This window comes from Amborella trichopoda, chromosome 1 (assembly GCF_054954075.1).
Source record: "Amborella trichopoda isolate Santa Cruz 75 chromosome 1, AtrichopodaSantaCruz75HAP2 v2.0, whole genome shotgun sequence".
In the NCBI taxonomy this organism is placed as follows: domain Eukaryota; kingdom Viridiplantae; phylum Streptophyta; class Magnoliopsida; order Amborellales; family Amborellaceae; genus Amborella; species Amborella trichopoda.
Genome location: NC_142336.1, coordinates 43,044,727 through 43,067,772, shown reverse-complemented (window position 1 = coordinate 43,067,772; position 23,046 = coordinate 43,044,727). Strand labels below are relative to the sequence as shown.

Here is a 23,046-nt window from a genome sequence, read left to right as displayed (position 1 = left end):
ATCAAGATCCCTAACAACGGGAATCGGGATCCGTATCTGTGGGGATCGAGATCTCAAAATTTAAAAATCGAGATTCCTAAGATATCCATTACAGGAGCAATAAAATCGAGATCCTAGAAGGGATCACTTACCAAAGTAGATCCTGGTAACTATGTGTGAGACTAAAGTTTATTTGGAGAAATATCATACTCAACTACCACCATAACTTCTTAGCTTAACACGGATGGCTGCTCTATACGAAATCCAGGACCCGCAGGTATAGGGGGCATGCTAAGGAACAATAAGGACAATATGCTAAGTAGAAGAGCACACCCGGTCCGACTCCTTTTTTGTTATGGACCACATGCACACAACATAGACACTATGTATTTGGGCATCTTTTAGCCCTCGTTTATTTTTTGAAAGCTTCATGTAAATCTTTGTAATCGGGTGGATCCTAAAAGCCCATTTTTTGTACATGACAGGTTGACGCATTTTTTACCGAGAGACATTCCAAGTGGGTGCTCTCGGACTCTCACATCTTGTAATTATCACTTCCCAGTAATACAATGTTAACCTTATCTCAAAAAATATGGACGACCCTTCTCTCTTTCTCACAATCTATTGGCCACACTGACTCAACGACAGCAAAGTCGAAAGCCCTCCTAGAAGGCCACAAAAGGGTCTCAGCTAGTTCCTTCCACACCATGCAAATCATGGTAGAAGGGGACAGTAGTAACACCATAGCTTGGGATTCTAAGAAAGCCGAGTGCCTCTGGCATCTAACTCCAAATTTTTACCATATACTCTATTTTAAGCAAGGCGGTGAAGTCATGATCCACCACATATGTAGGTGAGGCAAACCACGCTAACAACACATTGGCTAAGGAAGGTTCGAGGGGGGGCCCATGGGATTGAATGACACTAACTAGCACCTCCCTCGCCCCTCCCCCCACACCCCCCGCCCCCCCCCCCACCCCCTCCCTCTCTCCTTTTCACCTTCTATCCCCTCTTTCTTCTAATTTCAGTCAATCTTCCGTCACTCTCTCTTTCTTGCATGTTTCTTCATTTATCCTCCCTAAGAATCTCTTATGGTTTCATTTAAGGGCAAGTGGGCCCCCAACCTTTTGAGTATGACCCCTGAATTGTGGGTAATTTTTTGTATAGGAGCACCCAACATACGGGAAGTCTTATTTTGATTTACTTACATATATAAAACAAAATATATAGAGTCTACTTTTCTTAAAAAAGAATGTATCATACTCAACTTTTCCTGAGTAGTCCTTTTCAAATATCTGATGCATGAAAGAAAATATGTGCTCTTGAAAGCTGAAAATAAAACATAATTATGTGTGTTTTGTATGCATATTCTTTAGCCTGAGTTGATGTGCATAAACTGAACTGTCAGCAAGCATGTCTTTGGTAAATTGCACGATATAAAAACTAAGCATGCATACTCCATACTTGTATCACAGGTATACATGATCTATAGGGTTCTTATAGGATCAGAGTGAGCTCTTCTGGGAAAGGAAGAATTAGGTCCTTTAAATCTATTCCCTAGGCCTTTGGGCTGAAGAGAATCTGAAACCAGAATGTATTCCAACAGTTGTTTAGAGTGTTTTGGTTAGAGAGAGCATATTGAAAACTAATGTGGCTAGAGAGAGTCTTGACAACCCAACACTAAAATCAAATGGAGCGCATTGATTTATAAAGTTTATTGTAGGATTTAATACGAGTTTATGTCAACCAGTAAAAGACTCATTGAAAAGAGAATAAATAACTAAAAATCGATTAAAAACAATGATAACCATGTTTTGTAAAAGCAAATTACTGTAGTCCAAAGAGAAATGTCCATGGCAAAGACAGAAACCAACAAATGATCATGCGCTGAAATCCGAAGAAGTGTCCATGGCAGCGATAGAAAAATATTCCTAAAAGAAATCAATCAAATGAAAGGAGGAGAATTTGCACAACTTATATTGCAGGTAGCTTTTTGCTACTTTTGCTCTTATTTGACCTAAGTAAGACCAAAGTCCCCATATCTTTTCTCACTACTTCTATCCATATCCTATTGGACCTTTCCTTTGTCTTTTTAGAGCCTTCCACTTAAACCAAATCGCACCTCCTAACAGGTATTAAATTGGGTTTGAGTTGCACATGGCTAGCCCACCCAAGTCTACTTTACCTCGTCTTGTCGCCTATTGGCCTATGTAGACTACAGACAAACCCCAACGACCTCACCGAAGTAGCTGAAAAACTGAAGCCTCTTCCTAGAGAAAATTAAAGCAGGCACCAAAGCCAAATTTAAAACATTGCTCCAAATGTGTATGCAAATCATCGTTCTCATGGACTATAAATTCAAAATTTCATCTTTTTTTTAAAATGATATGCCCAAAATGTCCTCAGAACTGTCGTCTAACCTCTGTCTGCATTACATTGGACCAAGAAATGACAGTCCCCGGATCCCCCTAAACTAAAATGGAGTCCCAGCAAGACTTCAAACTTCACAATCCAATTAATAACATAAGGACCTCTGCCTTAGTTGCAAAGCAATGGCCTACTGGCCCTGAGTACGTAGCACTTCACCCTTGTGATCCCTAAAGACTCCTGCAGTAACACCTGTCGTTTAATGGTTCCGTGTGCAATTGTCTTGACTACTTTCAGCATATGAATATTATTTATGTTGTTCATATCGCCAATCAAAGTCACCTCATATCTAGAAGAGCAAGAAGTCACCTAAGATTAAACAGTGTCGTTAGCATGACAGCATTTTTCAACTTCTCTTGCTTTGGTCAAAGAGGCTGAAGGCTTCGGATTTTTCACCCAAGAAGAAACAAAGTGAAGCAAATAGCTGCCTTCTACGTATTATTCTCAATGTTTTACAACTCCCTTGGCTGGGTCAAAAGCAACCGATATTTTGAAATTTTTGGTGGTTTTTAATGATTGTACAAGTTTTCAGTTGGCTTCTTTACAGCTTTGTTCATTAAAAGTATCATATGACATGCCACTTGTACAATATAGGTACCTTATGCAACAAATTTCGGAAGAACTTGGCTGCTTGCTTTGAAATATGCTTGCATTCTTGCACCACAGAAGTTTCATACAAAGATTCTTTTAAAAAAAAATTATTTTTTTAGTTTTTTAAATATACCCAAAGACTTCCCCTGGGGTCGAAGCACCGAAGAGATTCCGTTCAGGCCAAAACGCAGAGGCTTCAAGCGAGTTTGATAACATTCAGTGTAAAGCCGCAGCCTTACAATATACACTATACAGTAAAGCCAAAAATCAAAACCCGACAAGAAAGTGAAGTTTTGAGTTTCGACATCAAAAGACCTTATTGTGGCAAGGAAATCTATATCTGTCATATTATGAAATTTGCAGCTCCAACAATGGTGCTGGTCATGCAAATCTGAGAACACTTGAAAATCAACTGCCGGATAATGTTTTAAAAGATACTCCTTTTAGAAATTGAAATCCATGTTCCAAATTCATAAATGCCCAGGTCGATTTGAGCAACAGCCCTACAATTAACTTATCCCAGATAAGTAGAATATACATCAGGAAAACTCAAGCAAATTTGTACTACAACTGCTTACTAAGCTCCACATCAAAAAAAAAGACGGCTTATTCATAGCTCAAGAACATTAACTTCGACATCGCATCAGATATATATTCTTTCTAATCAAACTTTCCAAACAAGAACTCTTCATCACACATTTTTCGCAGGTTTCCATCCATTTTTAATTCTTTTCTAATAAAATAAAGATCATCAAGATTCAAAAAGGCCGCTTTCGATTTATTATAAATTATAAATTTTGTAATCAATCTTTTATTCACAAATCATTAACGCTTGATTGCAGCTTTTAATTTTAGCAATACAGTTTTTAATTAAATATGAAAGATAATTGCTAAAATAGCAAACAAAGAAATCATTTTATTTTTTGACAAATATAGTTTATGACAAGTTTGTTTGTATTGTATTTATTATTTTCTCCAATTTTGTATTTTTAAAAGAGGCCTCATCCATAAGGCAGCTGGAGAGCTAGAGTGCTTCTCTTTCCTCACAGTGCAATCCATGAAGAATTTCAAAACTTCAATTACTCCCTTTTCCAAAGAAAACTTTCTAGCTGGTTTCTTCCATCCCTAAAATGCAGTTTGATCATTTTACCTTTATCGTCATATATTAGTTGGTCTGGCCCCACTAATGACGATTTTCCTAACAACAAAATTAATGTGCTTTATCTTAATAATCATTTCCACAGTAATACTAAATCTGGAATGGATAAATTCCAATAATATCTCTGTAATGTATTTTTTGGTCAAAAACTGAAAGATTGAATAAGAACAAGGATATTGTATGGGGAATGTTACATCAAACATATATCCAGCACGTATAATATTTTACCATGAAAAATTTGTGATGAAGTCGAAAATGGAAATGGCAACAAACTCGTCAAATTTTAGTTCAACTTTTGAACTAAAGGAAGACATCATTGATATAGTGGATGAACAAAAATGCTATTATTTACAGATGTACCTGGAGCTAGCTGTGCGCTGCTCAGCAATGGCTTTCCTCCTGCTGCGTCGCCAAAATGCATTTGCAATATTGGGTTCACTATGAGACAGGCTGAACAAACATGAGGCTTCAATAAGTGCCATCATATTTAATGTCATTAACAAGCAAAGCCGGGTGCAAGTATAAAGAAAGAACTCTGAAATAAATGGAGTGTAAAAACATTCTTCTAACATAGTGAAGCAGAGCTATGCAAGATCAAATAGAAAGCAACACCTGAGCTTTCCCTCAACAGATGGGAGTCTGAGCATTATGTTTCTAAGTGAAGGACCAGCTGCATTCGATTCAACCTTCCTTGGACCAAAAGATCTGGAGCTGTTGTCATCTAGCTCCAGGCTGCATAAATGAGTATAAATGTAATTATGGAAGGTGAGAAATTGGATCTTTAAGAACAACAATAAAAATTACCAACAAAAGGAATATGACAAACAAGATCATCAAAGGGCCCCTTAATACATAGTGTCAAGGGATAGCGCAGAGTGTGAAAGATGGAATAACAAAAATTACACAAGCAAATGCACTAGTAGCAGTAAAATTAGCAGTATCATTATCATTTAGAAGAAGAATACCAATCTTCACCAGACTCTATGATGCCAGAAGAAAAGTATAATTGTTTGAAAGCAAAACGCTTAAATCTTAAATCAGGCAAAATCCAACAAAAGTTCTGCAGATTAACCAACTGAAGAAAAGAATACAAGATTTGCATTTTCTGACCATTTAGTTGTAATAATAGCATCCAAAACTCTTGTTCCATTGTAGCATGGAATTAGGGGGTCATTGGATAAGAGGATGATAGATCACATGGAATGACACAACCCTTGAATTAACACATTGTATTTAATAGTATATGCCTTCCAATTCATGTATCACAATCAACAACTAGGAAAAAACACCATATCCACGTTTCATCAAATTCAACTACATGACGGATATCAGTCTTCCAAGGAGTCCAAAGTTTAACTGTTTCTGGTATGATAAGCAAGAAAGAAGAGTTCACTGAACAAGTACTCATTTTAATAAGAAAAAAAAGGCATGCATGTAAAAAATCAGACACAAGCAGTACAATATCTGAAGAGTGAGTTCATCCACAAGACAAGATAATTGTACAAAAAGGTAGCAGAGGTGTTCATGGAATATAAACATCAAAAGGAACATGTTGGCAAGACTCTTACCCTTCACCATCCATTCTGTCTGAAAGTCCACAAAGAGGACTGTTTGGTTCAAGAGGAGAATCACAGGAATCATTTTCCGCAGAGTCGCTTTCTCCTCCAGCAGAAATATGGTACATTATAAGTGCTTTGGTTGAAAATGGTATCAGGTGGCCCGGATAACGCATAAGATCAACCACAAGGTCCACAGAATTTATCATAACTAAAACTGACATGTGTTTGTAAGGGTCTGTGCACCCGACAGCACCATCACTAGGTATGCCCTGGAGAAAAGAAGCACAAGAGATACATATGAGCTATTTGGAACAACTTGATGTACCCGATCTTCTGATTCAAAAAAACGTTTTCCACACACCAAAAGAACAAAAAAAAAAAAAAAAAGAGCTATGACAAGCAATCCTTGAAAGAGAAAATAGCAAGCAATAAGTTCAGAAAACTTTTTATGATAGCTATCCTAGAACAAGAAGAGTGCACGCAACAAGTTCAGGAACATTTCTTTTTGACAAAAACAAATTCAGGCATTTTTTATAGTTCAAATGAAGTGCAATATAGGAAAGGAACATCACCACCATAAGTTTACAACCCAGATCAACAGCATCAGCAAGCACTTTAAATAAAATTGCTCTTGGTCGGCATGAGCCATTTTTTATTTGCCCCAATAGCTGAAAACCTCGATGCTCAGATCCATGAGCATTTTCCTCTAGTGCAGCTTTAGCAGGACCTCCTTCTGGACCAGTTCGTCCATAGAAATCAAAAACCTGTACATCGAATTTACCAGAATCACGTTACTAATTATGAAGGCAACACATGGCAAGTATTATTTATTGCTCTTCCAATATGATATTGTTTGTGGATATGGACGAGCTTATCCATAACATGAAAACATCTAGAATGCAAACTAGTCTCTCAACATCATCTAGTCAACAATGCAAAATAAAACTTAAGAAAGACAATCCTCATCATGAAGATGATTGCAAGTGAAAAATGCATATCCATTCTCTATAATTAAGACTTGCCTGCAGCAGTAAAAGTGCAAAAAAACACACTCAGTAAAACAAGTTACATGTACATTTCAAAATGCATTATGTCAGAGAATGTAAACATATCGTTACAAATCGCTGTACATAACTCAAATATGTCTCCATGTAGTTAGTATTCCAGAAGCTAATCGACATTTCAGTTATCTAGATAAATATTTTCGCGTTGAGGTGCCAAATCTTCATTCACATGTCTAGGTGGATCACCTTTTTTTGTGAAAAATAAGAATCATTTCTTTATTTTCTAGGAAACAAATATGTTATATTCCATCCCAACAATCCAATTATACACAAAAGATTCATCTTAGACTCATTTTGACAATAAATTATCCCACTCTTATAACTCCCAGTTCAAATTCATTGAGGTTATATATAAACGGTGAACTTAAAGTAGCTGTACAACTAACTAATGCAAATAAATTACATTGCCATCCATGACTAGAAAGTTAAGCTGTGAAACAAGATTCTTATTAGTCAAAAGAACAAGGCTCATATGGTTAGCATATACAAGTAATTGTACATGAGTAAAATACCCCTCCGGGTAAGAAACAATAATCACATACAAACATGTGACTAGATAGTTATTAATTTGTTCCTAAGGCACTCAACCAAGATCAGTGAATTTTGTGAGGAGCTGAAGGCTTCTGCACTCAATTTTAAAAGTTATTGAGAAAAAATAGAAAGAAATGAGTTGAGGCACAAAAGACGAGCCTCAAGGCCCTTGTGATGGACGAACACAGATAAATAGATGCTTTAGTTTACAATGATGAATTCATGTGAAAATGTTAGGAGAAAGGGATGAGCAACTATTTTTTTCTTTCACAAGTTCAAGGAAGAGAAAATTTATAGAACCACCAACGTCTCAGAAATCATTTAAGGATGAGAGGAATCTCCCAAAAATTTATTTGGCTGATCATTACTACACCACAAGCAAATTCTTTCTACTAATAGCATAAAAACTTCCTAAACTTCCATACATGGAGCTATTGATAGAAGCAAGTACACATTAGAGACAGGTCAATTGCTGACCCCACATATAAACAGATGCTTTATTCATTTCAATTAGAAATGTAAAGAATCCTTGTGCTGCACCCTTGCAAATTGCCCATTGAGAATATTTCAAGAACACCATCAAATGAACTAAGGGAGACTCTCACTGCCCCAGGAGGTTGAAACATTTAGTCTGCAAAATTTTCAAATTAATTCAAAACCTTGAGGTTCTTCTGAGACGGATGTGAAGAGAAGCAAACACAGAGGGTCACTCGAACATGGAGGTGAAACAACCTGAACTTCCTATCTCTTGACCACAACACAACCATTCCCATATCATAGAAGATATATGCCCATACTTTTCCAAACTTCCTATCTCCTGACCACCGCAACCAATCCCTGATCATCGAAGATATCTGCCCATACTTTTCCTAATTTTCGAACAAACAAACTCCTAAAGATTGTATTTTCCGTATTTCGGTTTTCCTTTCTTATACAAATTGTACAAATTCCCATTTGTACAAAATTTGATTTCATTAATGCAAAATTAATTATAAAATGAGATAGAAATGAGAAAAAGCACTCTACATTTCAATCAGAAAACAATATTCAAGGAAGGCAAGAAAAAAATATCCACAAAGATCCAGAATTAGAAAAGACAGAAAGATAGAAGAATTCAGAAATGATTGTGCCAAAGATTTGTGCAACAGAAACTAAAGCGACTCTCTGTTAGAACTCAGAACTTCTCCTCAAAGCATGATTTAAAAAATAAAAACTAGAAAAGACTAAGTGAAAGGGTATCAGAAAAACTATATGACTTGTCTAACCATCAATCAACAATGGTTGAGGTTCTCACCACTCCTGCAATTTTTTTAATCATTGCAGCCGGATTTGAATGTAATCCTTTAACTAGTGCTACAACAAGCTGCTTAAGCATAGTGAGCTTCTTATCCTTCTCCGCATCCACCAAGATAATGTCCGCTCGAACACCATCCATTTCCAATGAATTCAGCTCGTCTTGAGAAGGAATGTTATCAAACTGATCCTTGAGTTTCTTTTCCTGCATGACCATAGCCCATCATAGATCAGTCAAATGTCATTTTAAATAGCAATTTAATAATTTTAAGAGGAGAATGAACGACAAACATAATTAAAGAAGTAAGCAAGATGGCTAAACAAACTGCTGTATATATGCTAGATTATATCAAAATAAACAGACTATCAATGAATTTTTTTTGGTACTGAAAATGAATAGATTGTATACAAATAAACAGACTATCAAGTGTCTTGTTCTACTATACAAATATACAGACTATCGAGTGTCTTGTTCTACTGAAAGTGTTACTCCAAAGAATTATACGGCTCCTACAATAATTTCAAATTCAGAATTGACAAATAAAATCCATTGGCACCTTAGAAACGTACGATTCCAGAATTATAACAACTCATGTGGTGGAAGACTTCAAATTTCAGTTTAGAGCTAGCAAATTGAAAGGGACAACAAAATCAGTAATTAAAGCTGTTAGTAAAGATAAGTTATGGATGACGGTGGCATTTGAAGCCTAAAAGGGGCCTCTTAGGATGTTCATGGACTCATAGAGAAATCAGGAGTCATCAAAAGCCGCCATCCACTCTATCTCACCTTCTTAGCAAGGTACTGTAATCTGTATATAATCTACAGACCAAAACGGGATACTCTCCCATTTACCTTTCCACATGCATGCGCCTCAGGGTTTCAAACAATAAACAACCCTAATTTGAGTTGGTAACTTCACTGGTAAGATAGGGTAGTATATTCTCAGAAGATCCCCATGGCATACTATTTTCATTACAGGAAAGTGATGACTGCATGTCGCTGACATGTTCTGGAATGTAGATCGCAAACTAGTACTAATACTGCTGCTGCTGCTGGTGCTACCACCAAAATGACTATTACTACTAATTAATTATTGTTGTTGTTGTTTCAGTATTATTGTTATTGTTGTTGTTGTTATTCTTACTAATTATTATTATCATTATTACTATTACTATTATAATTATTAACTACAAAATTTAAGAGATGGAAGAGGTGATGAAGAAAAGGAAAATAGAATTCTGAAGACAAAATTAATGTTACGTGGAATGAAATGCCCATGCCCAATTGTATTAAGAAAGTGGCAAAAGAAGTTTTAAGAAAATCTAGAGGGAAAGACTTTCAAATAAGGAAACTTGGTGGTGGAATGATGGTTCAAAAAGGATATTAGCAAAATTCAATCATGTTACAAAGCTAGACAACGGAATAGAAATGATCAAAATTTATAAGAGCATATAAATGCCAAAAGGAATACTACGAAAATAGTAAGCAAGGCTAAGCTTAAGGCATATGATGATCTATATAATAAATTGGGAATAAAAAAAGGTGTAAAAGCTGTCATCAAACTAGCAAAAATGAGCGAGGATGTGTAGGGACCTAGACCACATTAAATGCAATAAAAATGAGGATCAAAAAGTATTGGTGATGGATGACGGGATCAATGAAAGGCAGAAAATCCATTTTCAAAAATTGTTAAATAACGACCGCTCTAGGAACTCAACGTTAAGAAGAATCACTGACATAAATGAGGAAGGTCATAGATACTTTATCCGAAGTGAGAGAACTTTGAGAAAGATGACAATAAGAAAGGCTTCATGATGCAGCTAAAATCACCAAAAGAGAAAATCAAGAAGAAAACACTCTCTCTCTCCAATAAATTTTCTTTCTTTCATTAACAAAAACCATCATCTTACAATAAGACATCCACCTTTTTTATAAAAGTTCTTTTAAAAACTAACATCTTGTTCTTTTCAAAGAGATAAACTTCTTCAACTATTAACTAAAAGAAACCATCCTAAAAGATAACCTCGTCTTCTCTTCTAAAACATTTTCTTACTGAAAAATCATACCCTTTATCTTCATCTAAACATGACTCCCTACCCACGTTAATCTTTTAAGATACACCTCTTTAAGGTGAAGCCCTCCTAGGACAAAAACGGTAACTCCTATAATTATTGGAACAAACTTTTACCCAAAACAAAAGCAACCAACTTAAACAAAAACATAACCCTTATCACAGATACAAGTAAACCCATGGAGAATCCTCCTCTAAAGACAAGTTCTCTCTCAACTCGAATATTGCGAATTGACATTTAGGATCATAGGCTTGATCAAAATATCCTCGATAATATCCTCAAACAAGTTGCTGGGAATTTTGATGCACACAGATTTAGTAGCCTAGCATTGTGGGATGAATCATCTGAATTGGAAAACAGGAAAGGTCAGCCCAGCCAATGGGAAGATAAAATAGTTCTTTATGGTCGCAGCCCCCAATTGCCTCCTTCCTCAACTTCTTTCTTTCTTCCTCTAAAATCTCCATAGGCTTGAGCTCCTCTAAGTTCAAGTCAATCAACATCCTGCTTCTCCATCTCTCCATTCACAAGGAAATTAGATATCCTTACTGCCTCAAAGCCAACTTCTTTCATTTCATCTTGTTCTTTATCGAAAATAGGACTTTCACCACAGATGCAGTCACCCATGACATCAACAAATTATGATTCCAATTGAAGATCCAAACCTACTTGTTCTTCACATTCAACTGGTTCCTCATCAAACTCAGGTAGATGAACTTTTAGTGTTGAAATTTGATGATCTACTCTCCCAAACATGAAGCTCCAGACGAGGAGTACGTGCATAGAACGGGTTCTCAAAGACAACTTCCGACTCACAACCGTCATCATTCCGCTCCCACTCTGAGTTAGACTCAATTCACGTCATTCTCCATAAAAATCATCACGACTTGGATCTATTGCCGTAGATTCCACTTTGTTTAGGGTACGTTGTTGTTTTCATTTGTGCAACACTGTGTAAACTTCACTGTCACGTTGTTGATTTCCTTGGGCAATCAGATTAGATCGGCATCCCTATGGCTAAGTTCTCCACAACCAGCCATCGGAATCTCTAGCCGTCTTTGAACCATGCTCTGATACCACTTGATGCAGTGAAAATCACCAAAAGTGAAAATCAAGAGAAAAACAGTCTCTCTCTATAATAAATTATATTTCCTTCATTTAAAACAGAAACCATCATCTTATAATGAGACGTGCACCCCGTTTATAAAAGTTTTCATTCTCAAAAATAACTTATTGTTCCTTCCTTCCTAAGAGATAAGACTTCTTCAACTATTAACTAAAAGAAATGTTCCTAAAAGATAACCACCTCTCATTTTCCTACTAAAAAACTTACTCCTTAACTTTATCTAAATAGAACTTCCTATGCAAGTTAATGTCTTACACAAAAATGGTAACTACTATTATTCTAGAAACAAACTTTTAACCCTAAACAAAAGCAATAAACTAAAACAAAAACGTAACCCTTATCAAAAATACAAGAAAACCCATGAAAATTAAAATAAATAAAAATAAAATAAAAAATATAGAACTATCCTTCTCCTGAAAGTGCATGGTAGAGATTGGCACATTGTTCAATAAGATTCTGAAAGTGCATGGTAGAGATTGGCACATTCTAGTTGACCACATTGTTCAATAAGATTTTGAGAACAAAGAAAATACCAGATGAATGAAGAAAAAGTATTGTAATACCCATTTACAAGAACAAATGAGACATACAGAGTTGTATCACTTATCCATGGATCAAACTTATGAGTCACACAATGAAACTGTGCAAGAAAATGATTGAGCAATGACTAAGACATAAAATGAGTATCAGAAAATCAGTTTGGATTTATGCCAGAAAGGTTAAACTATTAAGACCATTTTCCCGCATAGGTAATTGATTGCGAAGTTTAGGGAGAAGAGAGAAGACCTCCACATGGTCTTTATTAAATTAAAAAAAAAAAAAACATAAGATATGGCACCTAGACAGATTATTTGGTGGGTGTTGGAAAAGGAAGGAGTCTCAAGAGAATATAATGACATGGTTAGGGATATGTATGAGGGAGTGCTAACTAATGTGAAAACAACTAGTGGAGAGAAGTAAGTTTTCAATGACCGTAGGCCTACATCAAGGGTCAGCTTTGAGCCCATATGTCTTTTGTTTGGTTATGGACAAGTTAACCAGGCATCTGCCAGATGAGATCCAATGGCTCATGTTCTTTGCAAATAATATAGTTGTGACTAATGAGACTAGAGAAAACATAAACACAAAGTTAGAACTTTAGAATAATGCTTTAGAATCTAAAGGTTTTAAAATTAGCCGGACTAATACATAATATATGGAATGCAAGGTTAGCAATAATAGATACAAAAACAAGGAATTAATTAAGATGATGGCCAAGAAGTACCTAATAGAGATTATTTCAATATCTTGAGTCGATAATCCAAGAGAAAAGAGGGATTGAAGAAGATGATGCTCATAGAATTAGAGCTGGTTGGATGAAGTGGAGAGGTTTTTCTGGAGTCTTATGTAATTGTCACATACCAATAAAATTGAAGTTATATAAGATGGTTGTAAGACAAGCCATGCTTTATGGGACAGAATTGCGATCAAGAAATAACATATCCATTGAATGAGTGTAGCTGAGATAAAGATCTTGAGATGGATGAGGGCCAAAACAAGGAAGGATAGAATTTGGAACGAATACATTCGAAGGACTTAGGGGTAGCTCCAATAGGCAACAAAATGAGACAAGTAGACATAGATACTTTGGTCATGTGCAATGTAGACTTAGAACAACACCGGTTTGAAGGGGTGCCTTGGTTCAAATGGAAGCCTCTAAACCATAGTTGTTGGAAACGCCTGGAAACACGAATCGATTCAGGAATCGAAATCACAGAATGGTGGCCGCCTAGAAGATTCCTATTTTAGGAATCGACGTTCGTGCAATGGGAATTGCAGAGAATGAGATTCCTAATTTCATGGAACCGTGTCTCAATCAAAGTAGATTTGGGATTCATCGACATCTGAAATCGAGATTCTAGCCTTCTTGGAATCGAGATTCTGACCTCCTTGGAATCGAGATTCCCATCCCCTGAAATCGACCCTCGAGGAGTCAAGATTCATTGATATTTGGAATTGAGATTCCGACATCTATGGAATCGAGAATCTGACATATGTGAAACAAATATATGTTGCAGTCTAGAATCATGATTCCACCATATTTGGAATTGAGTTTCTGATGTATATGATCAGAGATCCATGCCAATTTGATATCGAAAATTACAACATTACGGAATGTGTTTGACCCCTACCAAGAATCGAGATTTCAATTTTATGGAGTAGGAAGCCCCATACACATCTTGAGCCTTATTAACTTTAGAACCTAATAATATAATCTCTTATTACAAGGGTTCCCAAATTTTAAAGTGATTGTATTGACTATTGAACTTAGGTTCAAATAATATACTAGAAAAATTATATATAAAGGATATGCACTTCTAAATTGTGATTTTGGATCAAATAATGTACTAAGAAAATTATCTACAAAAGATATGTACTTCTAAATTATGATTTTGACTACATAATTATAAAGACAAAATAGGATTATGTCTACGCCATGGTTTTACTTGTATGTGTTGTATTTACCAGTTATATTTAAAGTAAAGGCCGTTCAGGGTAGCACAACTAAAAAGAAAAAACTAACAATAGCTGGGCAGCTATAAGGAATAATAATATAAGTGGAATCCCAGCCGTCAAATGTTCATCATGTGGTTCAGAACAGTGTTTCAAAAAGCGCTAGGCAGCTCCAAGGCGGTCAGGGGGGTCCAGGCTGCCCAACACCTAGGCGGGCGCCCAGGCGAGCGCCCAGAACCTGGGCGGCCCAGTAGAAATATTTTCTTTCGGGTTTTCTCTCTAAAATAGTCTCTAATGGGTTTTAGGTTTCAAATGAACCTAAAACTCACAATTTTGCCTCTTTAGTATTAAAAAAAAGACCCAAAAATACCCTCAAGGAGCCGCAGTTCCGCCCCTGGGTGGCCGCCTAGGGGAGTTCAGGTGAGTGCTCAAGGAAATTCGCCTAGGCGGCTGCCCAGGCGCTGGGCGGTCCGCTTTTTGAAACAATGGTTTAGAAAGCATATCACTAGAGAGTATGGAGAGTCTCCATTAATGAGTATGAAGACGACGGGGTAAGAAATGCATCCATGGATCCGGCTCCGCCACTTGTCGCCAAATGCCATCCGACGAAGGGTTTCAACGAGAATTAACCAATCGAGATGGTCATAAGCTTTCTCCCAGTCTAGCTTGATCACAAGTCCAAGGACCTTGGATAGAGACCGGGAATGGATACACTCGTGGGCAATGAGGGCCCCATCCAAGATCTGTTGATCCTTGACAAAAGCCCTTTGGGTAAGAGAAATAAAAGAGGGAAGGACAGCTTTTAAGACTAGCGGCCACGACTTTGGAGAGAAGTTTGTAGGAGCTATTGACCAAGCTAATGGGCCTAAAGTCCTTCAACTCTTCTGCTCCTTCGATTTTTTGGAACTATAGCTATAAAAGTGGCATTGGTGGCTTTGCAAATGGTCCCTCGCAAGTGGAACTCGGCAAAAAAGTCAAGGATGTCGAGACGAATGACCTGTTAAAAGATCTTGAAGAATATCATAAGGTACCCGTTGGGGCCCGGGGCACAATCTGAGCTCAGGCCATTGAGAGCCTGGGTAATTTCCTCCTCTGAGAAAGGCCTTTCTAACCAACTTATTTCTGCCTGGTTTAGAGTGGGAAAGGCAAGATCATGCATGATAGGTCTAAGGCCTGAAGGGAGCTGAAGAGATTTGAGTAGAAAGTGACTGCGGCCTTATCTATGAGGGAAGGATGGTCAACAATCAATTCCCCAACTTTGAGGTGAGTGATAGAATTCTCACGCCTTCTACAGTCGGCTATCCTATGGAAATAGCCAGTGTTGAGATCACTAGACTTCAGCCACTTAACTTTGGATCTCTGAGACCAATATATCTCTTCTTTAAGAAGAATGGACTGGTAATTGAGCTTAGCCTCATCTCTAAGCACAATTTCAGGGGGTAGCAAGGGCCTGGACTCCTCTAGAGCATCCAATGCATTAATGGAGAGTAGCAACGAGGCCTTTTGGTCGCTAAAATTGCCGGGATGTTGGGCTTTCCAAGTTTTGAGGATCCCTTTCAGCAACTGAAGTTTCCTTTGGACCCTGAATGCAGCCCATCAGTGAACCAGAGGTTGGAAAAAATTTCAGGAATTCGAAACCAATTGAAGGAAATTAGGTTCCTCTAACCACCAAGCCTCGAACTTAAAGGGCTTGGGACCCCGATGGACGGTTTCAATATCCAAGATTATGGGATGGTGATCTGAAGTCGGTTTAGGTAACACTGAGGAGTGAGTATCCGGGAAGGTGAGATCCCAGTCTACAGAGGTCAAGAACTGGTCAAGTTTGGAGACAGTGGGGTTGATGGAGTGGTTGGACTAGATGTATTGTGCCCCTTCCAAATGGATATCAGTCAAATGGCGCTGAAAGACAAAGTTAGAGAATTGCACCATTGCCGGAGAAATAGTTTGATTGGAGTTGCGATCATGGGACTACCTGGTGATGTTGAAGTCCCCCCCAGGCACTAGGTGGCAGGGGTAACAGCAGCGAGGGAGTTCAATTCAACCCAAAAGGCCAGTCTCAGGCCATCGGCATTAGGACCGTAGACCGCATTACACCTGCATTGCAGGCCATCGGAGAGTCTCGAGAGTGAGACAATACTCGAGACCTGGCCTATGGAAGACTCCAACAACCTGTGAAGAGTAGGGTCCTATAGAAGCTAGATGCCCCCAAAGGCACTTGCCGCTTCTAAAGCGAACCACCTAAAGGTAAACCCCCAAGATGTTCTTAACACCGGGGAGGTCAGGCGTAGGTTGTTTTGTTTCGATGAGGGTTAAAAGGGAGGGAGAGAACTTAGCACATAAATCCTGAACTGCCCTGCATTTTAAGCTTGGCCCAGGCCACGATATTCCACATAAAAAAGGAGGATGGTTAAAGGATAGTAGCATTATTGTGGCCAACAGAGGGACTTGAGCAATTAGTATCCCTTCCATATGAGGAAGTAATATCTAAAATGCTCTTATACTCAATTTCCAAGGGAATAGATGAGGAGAAATAGGAAAATGCTATCAATTTTCCTTTTCCTTTTTTTTTTTTTTCTTGATAAATAAAAATGTAATCAAATGGCACTATGAATGATGCTAGGTATCAAGAGGTAGCTCTTAGGGATTAGAAGAAATGCGCAAGAACTTGGGGATGTCGGGCAAGGTGAATTAGCTCTAATGCTCCCACAGCTGTGGAAATGACAAGCAAGGGGCTGACCCCAGCTATTAGCAAAGAAGAAGAGGGAAGGCAAAGGGAGTTCCATTATTGGAAGAATAGATTGGTGGAATGTTCATTTAGATCAACACTTGCAAATGCCCATGCGTGCATACACACACACACATGTGCAAGCACATGGTAGGAGGGTATGTGATGAGTATAAGTGAGATAATTAAGTGACTGAGCATGCCAATGAAATCTATCATACACATACATGTGCACAAGTTTCATGTTGACAAGTGAGATACATATACTTGGCATGTTCAAATGCATGCCTAGTTTAAGATTTATGTAAGTGCATGTATTTGTTCATGCATCTCTGTATTCACATATATCCAACTGGTTTGTATCATATATCTTTAACTCTCTTGAAATGACAAAGATGACTAAGACAATAAAACTTATGGCTCCCAGAATGGCATCATCTATGTAAACAGGAAAGCAATTATAAAATTGAGCACATCATAAACAAAATCAACAAGCAACAATTACAACATTCAAGAATCCGATTCAACTAAAAAGTCAATGCATCATCCTAGTTTGCCTAGAATCAAACTAGTCTAACGGTGAGCAATAAAATAATATAAACCCATCATCAATCGCAAACAGCAATAACTCACAGGAATGACAGAGTAAAATCCATTAGGAATGACTCCAGTAAACACTCCACTTGCCCATAGAACCTGTGATGCTGCAAGTGGTGACATATCATCGTGCTCAAGGTGACATCCAGAGTACCCAACATCCACATTCCTCTCTTGAGAATCCAAAGCCACAGATTGCAACTTTTCAGCAAGGCCAGGGAGCCACCAGCTACCATGAGAATGCTCTGATTCCGAGTGCCCAGGATCCCCGGCCATCTCTGCCATTCCCTCGTATGTTCGAAATATACAAGCATTTCCATCCACCACTCACTCCATAAAAAATATGTTGAATTTCATAAAAATCCGACCACAGCACATTAAAGGCCCATAAGTCTTCATATGAGGCCACCAAACTGAAAAGAATATATAGACACAATAAATTTGATGTCAGATGAAAGATGGTTGAACTAGAATATAGAACCATAGGGGAAAATTTTAGTACCATTCAATACTTTGTCAGGCTCTGTAATATAGAAACGATTGGTAAAAAGGACCCAATCTTTTGATGCAATACCAACTATCGAAAAAAATAAGTAAAAAAAAAAGAATCCTAATAATGTTGGGTTACAGCCCTAAAATTTGCAAATACACACTCTAGGGGTAAGCTCCTTTGTGGAGTTTCTAAGTTTTTAGGTCTTGCATACACTAGCAAAAATAGAGATCACACAAGCAATGGCATGTTGGGAAATTGTGTAACTCGACTTGGTTTGAAAGTGACCACTTTAGAGATTTCATAATGAAGAGGTAGTCCTTCGATGAAGCGTCTCCGTTTTTAATTGCAAGAATGTATAATGATGGTCACAGGATATGGAAATTTCCATGGTGATCATTACTAGAATTTAGAACGAATTAGATGTGCCATCAATGATAAGACCAAACAACTGACTAAAAATGCCAAATAACCCCCCTTAGAGTTCACCACCATTTCAATGAACTTCTAGAGCCAAATGCATGGGGTCCTAACTAACAATTCTGAACTCATGGAATAACATACTTGTGAATAGCACAAGTGTCCAACAACAAAGCAGTTTCTTATATGCTTTGATATGCAAAGATGCGAACCACCATTGAATAATCCAAGACACAAATTGCTTCTTTTTTCTGAGAAATAAGACACAAATTACTTATCACTAAAGAGTTTCTTATAAATCCAGCCCCTATAACACAGGTTGATCCACCAGTGACAACTTGAGATTCAAGATGAAGTTATGAACCGATAGTTCCCCATTCACACACATCCATAATGCCATGCTATTTCAAGTTAAAATTCATTGTTTTGTTCGATTCTTCACACACATTCATGGAAAACTAAATAAATTTCATACGCACCCATTACTATTTGATCAATAACTTTTTCGCTTTCATACCACAGAGTATCCGCAAAAGCCACAACAAATCTCAAGCCAAATGTCAGGGAAACCAACTGCTACGAGATCCACCTTAACCAAAAAAAAGTTCAAAGAAGAAAAAAAAAGAAAAAAAAAAAGGACAAAAAGATATCGACAGAAACAAAATGATAAAACTCGAAACCAAACTACAAAGCAGATCACAATTCCATATCCTCTATCTCTCTCTCTCTCTCTCTGCAATCTCTTTACCTCTCACATAACTCATTCCATGAACTTCTCCCAATCCCAACTGGTTTCCCACTTAACATTGAAACCAAAACCCCATTACAAAAAAAATATAAATCGAATAGAAAACCAAAACAAGACAAACAAAAAAAATGCAGAACTCACAGGCAGATCCAAGCACAAGGGTTGCAGAAATTGCCGCCCGCCTAGAAAGAGACAACACACTAAACTCCCATTGCAATCACTTAAAGGGCATCAATACCGAAGAGCCCGAAAAGGATAAAAATCAGAGAGAAAAGGATAGAAAAAAAAGAAAAACAGGGATGGAGAGGAAATAGAGAGAGAAGGGAAGAAGGGGAGCGGAGTTTTTTAGGAGGGCATTTATAGTGGTGGTGAGGGGGGGGGGTTAGAGAGAGAAAGAGAAAGGGAAGGGTTTTGTAAGTGAGTGCTGTTGTTGTTAAGTCACGCATAAATCACGTGCACCGCGGGATGGACATGGGGAAGCGAATTGAGGGCGGCCCCGACAACCAGCTGTAATGTGAGGTGGCTCATCAACATCCACTATCCCCCTTTTTCTCTCCCATGACTCCCGCTCCCCTACATTTAAAGTTTTAATTTTTCGTCCTCGTGCTCAACCTAAAAAGAAAGACCCACACTTCTTTCTTCGAGTCTGCATCTTTACTCAATGCTTTCGAAAATTCATTCCCATCTGGATCCGGAATTGTCCATTTCCATCCGGTTTCGTAAGTTCTTTCATAGATTTTAGAATTAGTCTAGGAATCACTCCATTTTGTCGAAACAAAAAAAAAATACTTGATTCTATTCTACTATAAGAATCATGATATCTATTAGAGAATCGGGCAATTTACATTTCATGTGATTCTTTAATATTTTTTGTTTATGATATTTTATTTTTTAAAAAATATCAAAAAATGTCCCTATATTTTTTAAAATAAGAAATAATATTTGTTAAGAGTACATCTATGCCCCAATATTTTTTTCCGCGAATATCCTTCGCACATGGCATCTGCTTGGGGGGGTAAGGGATGTGATGCTCAAGGCACCCAAAGCACCCATGAGATAGGCATTACGTCCCTAATTAGAGTTGGGATGGTTCATCACGGCTCTACTAATGCCCATGGGTGTATATGTTTGGGTGCTTTGGGCATTACAATTCAATTAGGCCCATGATGTGATGACATCATCTTCAAAGGCGTTACATGTGTGAAAACAAATCAGTTTTATTTAACGTTTTCCTCTTTTATTTTGGGCCATTGGATTGCATCTAATCCAATGGTTATGGTGTTATATGAACTTTACTATTTTAAAGGGATAAAAACCTTTTTGTTTAGAGAGAGAAAGAGTGAGAAAAAGATAGAGAGATTGGGCTGCAATTGGGTTTATTCTTGAGAGCTTGGTATGCTCTATTTTAGAGAGAGAAAGTGAGCAAAATGCTTGAACTTCATTATGGGTTTGTTGTGTGTCATGTTTTAGTGAGAGAAAATGTTAAAGTGAACCCAATTTTTTGTGTTCTTGGTGCCTTGTTTTTGGGATCTATTTAGAGTTAAAAAAGACTGCTGAATAGTGATATTTTGAGCTCGATTTCACTTTGTAATATTTTCAAATCAATAAGTAAAGTCTCACATCATCCTCCCGTGGATGTAGGTCACGATTTGTGACCGAACCACGTTAAATCTTTGTGCTCTGTGGATTAAATGTTGCTGTATTTTTTCATTTCATGTTCTTGCTTTGCTATTGTGTAATTTCCATTGGTTGTTTATATTGATATGAATGCACAATAGTTATAAATGTTATAAACCATTGCTGATATTTCGCCAATGGATCCCTACACTGGTATCAAAGCTTAGGGTCTGTTCTTCATTGTGTCTGTAAAGAAATATGTTTTTTTCGTTGTTGTGGTTATTTGTAGTATTTATCCTTGAAAATGGAAAGGGCATTGGAATTTGAAAAATTAAATCAAAGTAATTGGCCAATATGGAAAATGATGATAGAATATTATCTTGTTGGAAAAGAATTGGATCGGTCACTTTGAGGTAAGCAGGTCATACCTGTTGGAAGATTGGGAATTGGATATTCTTGATCGAAAATGTTTGGCAACTATTAGACCATGTATTTCACCCATCAAGTTTGTTTGATGTTTGTCAATGTAAAACATCTGCAGAGCTTTGGCAATCTTTAAAGCAATCTTTTGAGTAACCCTCTAGTGCAAATAAAATGCATGCGATAAAAAATTTATTTCTTTTGAAAATGAAAGAAGGTGCTACAATTAGGTCGCATGTGAATGAATTTAATTCAAATTCTACACAATTGAGGTATTTGAAAGTGAATTCGGATGAAGAAGTGTTGTGTTGTTTTTGCTGAGTTATTTGCTTACTAGTTGGGATACCTCGGTTACCACTGTTACTAATACAATGGGTAACAAGTTTAATTTAAAAGATGTTGTAGCTTCATTATTAAATGAAGAGACTAGAAATGCATCCACACAAATACTTGTTGAATCAAATCAAGCATTGGCAGCAGGAGATAGAGGAAGAACACAATATAGAGACCAACCCTATGGATTTAATATGGGCAAATCTCATAGCAGAGGCATGTCCAAGCCACAAGGTAAGAAGGTTACTTGCTGGTATTACAAGAAACCTGGTCATACAAGGAAAGATTGTTATGATTTGAAGAATAAGCAAAAGGCCAAGGGCAAGGATAGCTATGCCGAAGCAATAATAGTTTCAGATGGGGTTACTTTTAGTATTGCATGCATAACATTATCTTTTGCAATTAGACTCTGGCGCTTCATTTCATGTTTGCCCATAAATGTCATATTTTTTATCCTGCATGGATGTGGATGGTTACTTGATTTATCTTGGTGATGATCGAGCTTGCAAAATATTGGGCATTGAAAATGTTGTTATCAAGCAATTAGATGAAAAGAAGCACACATTGAGAAATGTGAGGCATGTTCCTGAGTTGAAGAAAAATCTCATTTTAGTCGGGCAGTTAGATGACTCTGGTTTCATAGTGACTTTTGGAAATAAGTAATGGAAGGTTTCAAGAGGTTGTATAACAATGTTGAAAGGGCAAAAAGACAGAAGTTTCCACACTCTTCATGCCACAGCTCAAAGGAATAATGCTACATAGAAGATCATTGTCGCAGATAGTAAGTATGAGGATATGCAGATTTGGCATAGCCGTTTGGGTCATCTCAACGAGCATGGTATGAAGGTATTGCAAACTCAAAATCTTATTCCTACTTCTAAGCATTCATTTCTTGATTTTTGTGATCCTTATGTCATGGATAAGCAGCATAGAGTTAATTTTAAAGTAAATGAATCTCATAGAAAAAGTAATGCACTATAATTGATTTATTCTGATGTTTATGAAGCTGTTAATGTTAAATCTCTTAGTGTAACGTCTTATTTTGTCACTTTTTTAGATGATTAGTCTAGAAAGTGTTGGTTGTATCGATTAGCATCTACGGATCAAGTTGTTGAAGTTTTCATGGTTTTCAAAGCCAAGGTTGAAAAAGAAACATAAAGATTTATAAAATGCTTGCAAACTGATAATGGTGGTGAATGTTGCTCAAATGCCTTTGATACTTTTTGTAAAAAGAATGGCATTCGTAAAGTAAGGACTGTTCCTAGGACACTACAATAAAATGGTTTTATTGAGAGGATGAATAAAACCATCATTGAAAGAGTAAGAAGCATGCTATCATAATTTGGTCTTGGTAAGCAATTTTGGGCAGAAGCTGCTTGTACAGCTATATATTTGATCAATAGAT

The 23,046-nt window shown here is 37.2% G+C and overlaps 1 protein-coding gene across 25 annotated transcripts in view; it reads right to left on the bottom strand.

The window, feature by feature from the left end:
- Positions 1 to 20,047, bottom strand: part of LOC18442125 (uncharacterized) — a 90,872-nt gene extending 70,825 nt beyond the window's left edge. For 10 of the 25 annotated variants that reach the window (XR_016055253.1, XR_016055258.1, XR_016055260.1 and 7 more), the window contains exons 1-7: positions 19,413 to 19,903; positions 17,650 to 18,026; positions 8,605 to 8,808; positions 6,288 to 6,479; positions 5,725 to 5,984; positions 4,769 to 4,888; positions 4,517 to 4,606 (exon numbers count right to left, since the gene is read on the bottom strand). Coding sequence is in view for 12 of the 25 variants with exons in the window: in XM_011627954.3 (XP_011626256.1) it covers positions 4,517 to 4,606; positions 4,769 to 4,888; positions 5,725 to 5,984; positions 6,288 to 6,479; positions 8,605 to 8,808; positions 17,650 to 17,898 (1,115 nt within the window). In the remaining 13 variants the exon portion in view is untranslated. Of the gene's footprint in view, positions 1 to 4,516; positions 4,607 to 4,768; positions 4,889 to 5,724; positions 5,985 to 6,287; positions 6,480 to 8,604; positions 8,809 to 17,649; positions 18,027 to 19,002 lie in introns of all 25 variants that reach the window. The other 15 variants (XR_016055259.1, XR_016055262.1, XR_016055273.1 and 12 more) reach the window with 5 other exon arrangements.
- Positions 20,048 to 23,046: the final 2,999 nt, after the last annotated feature.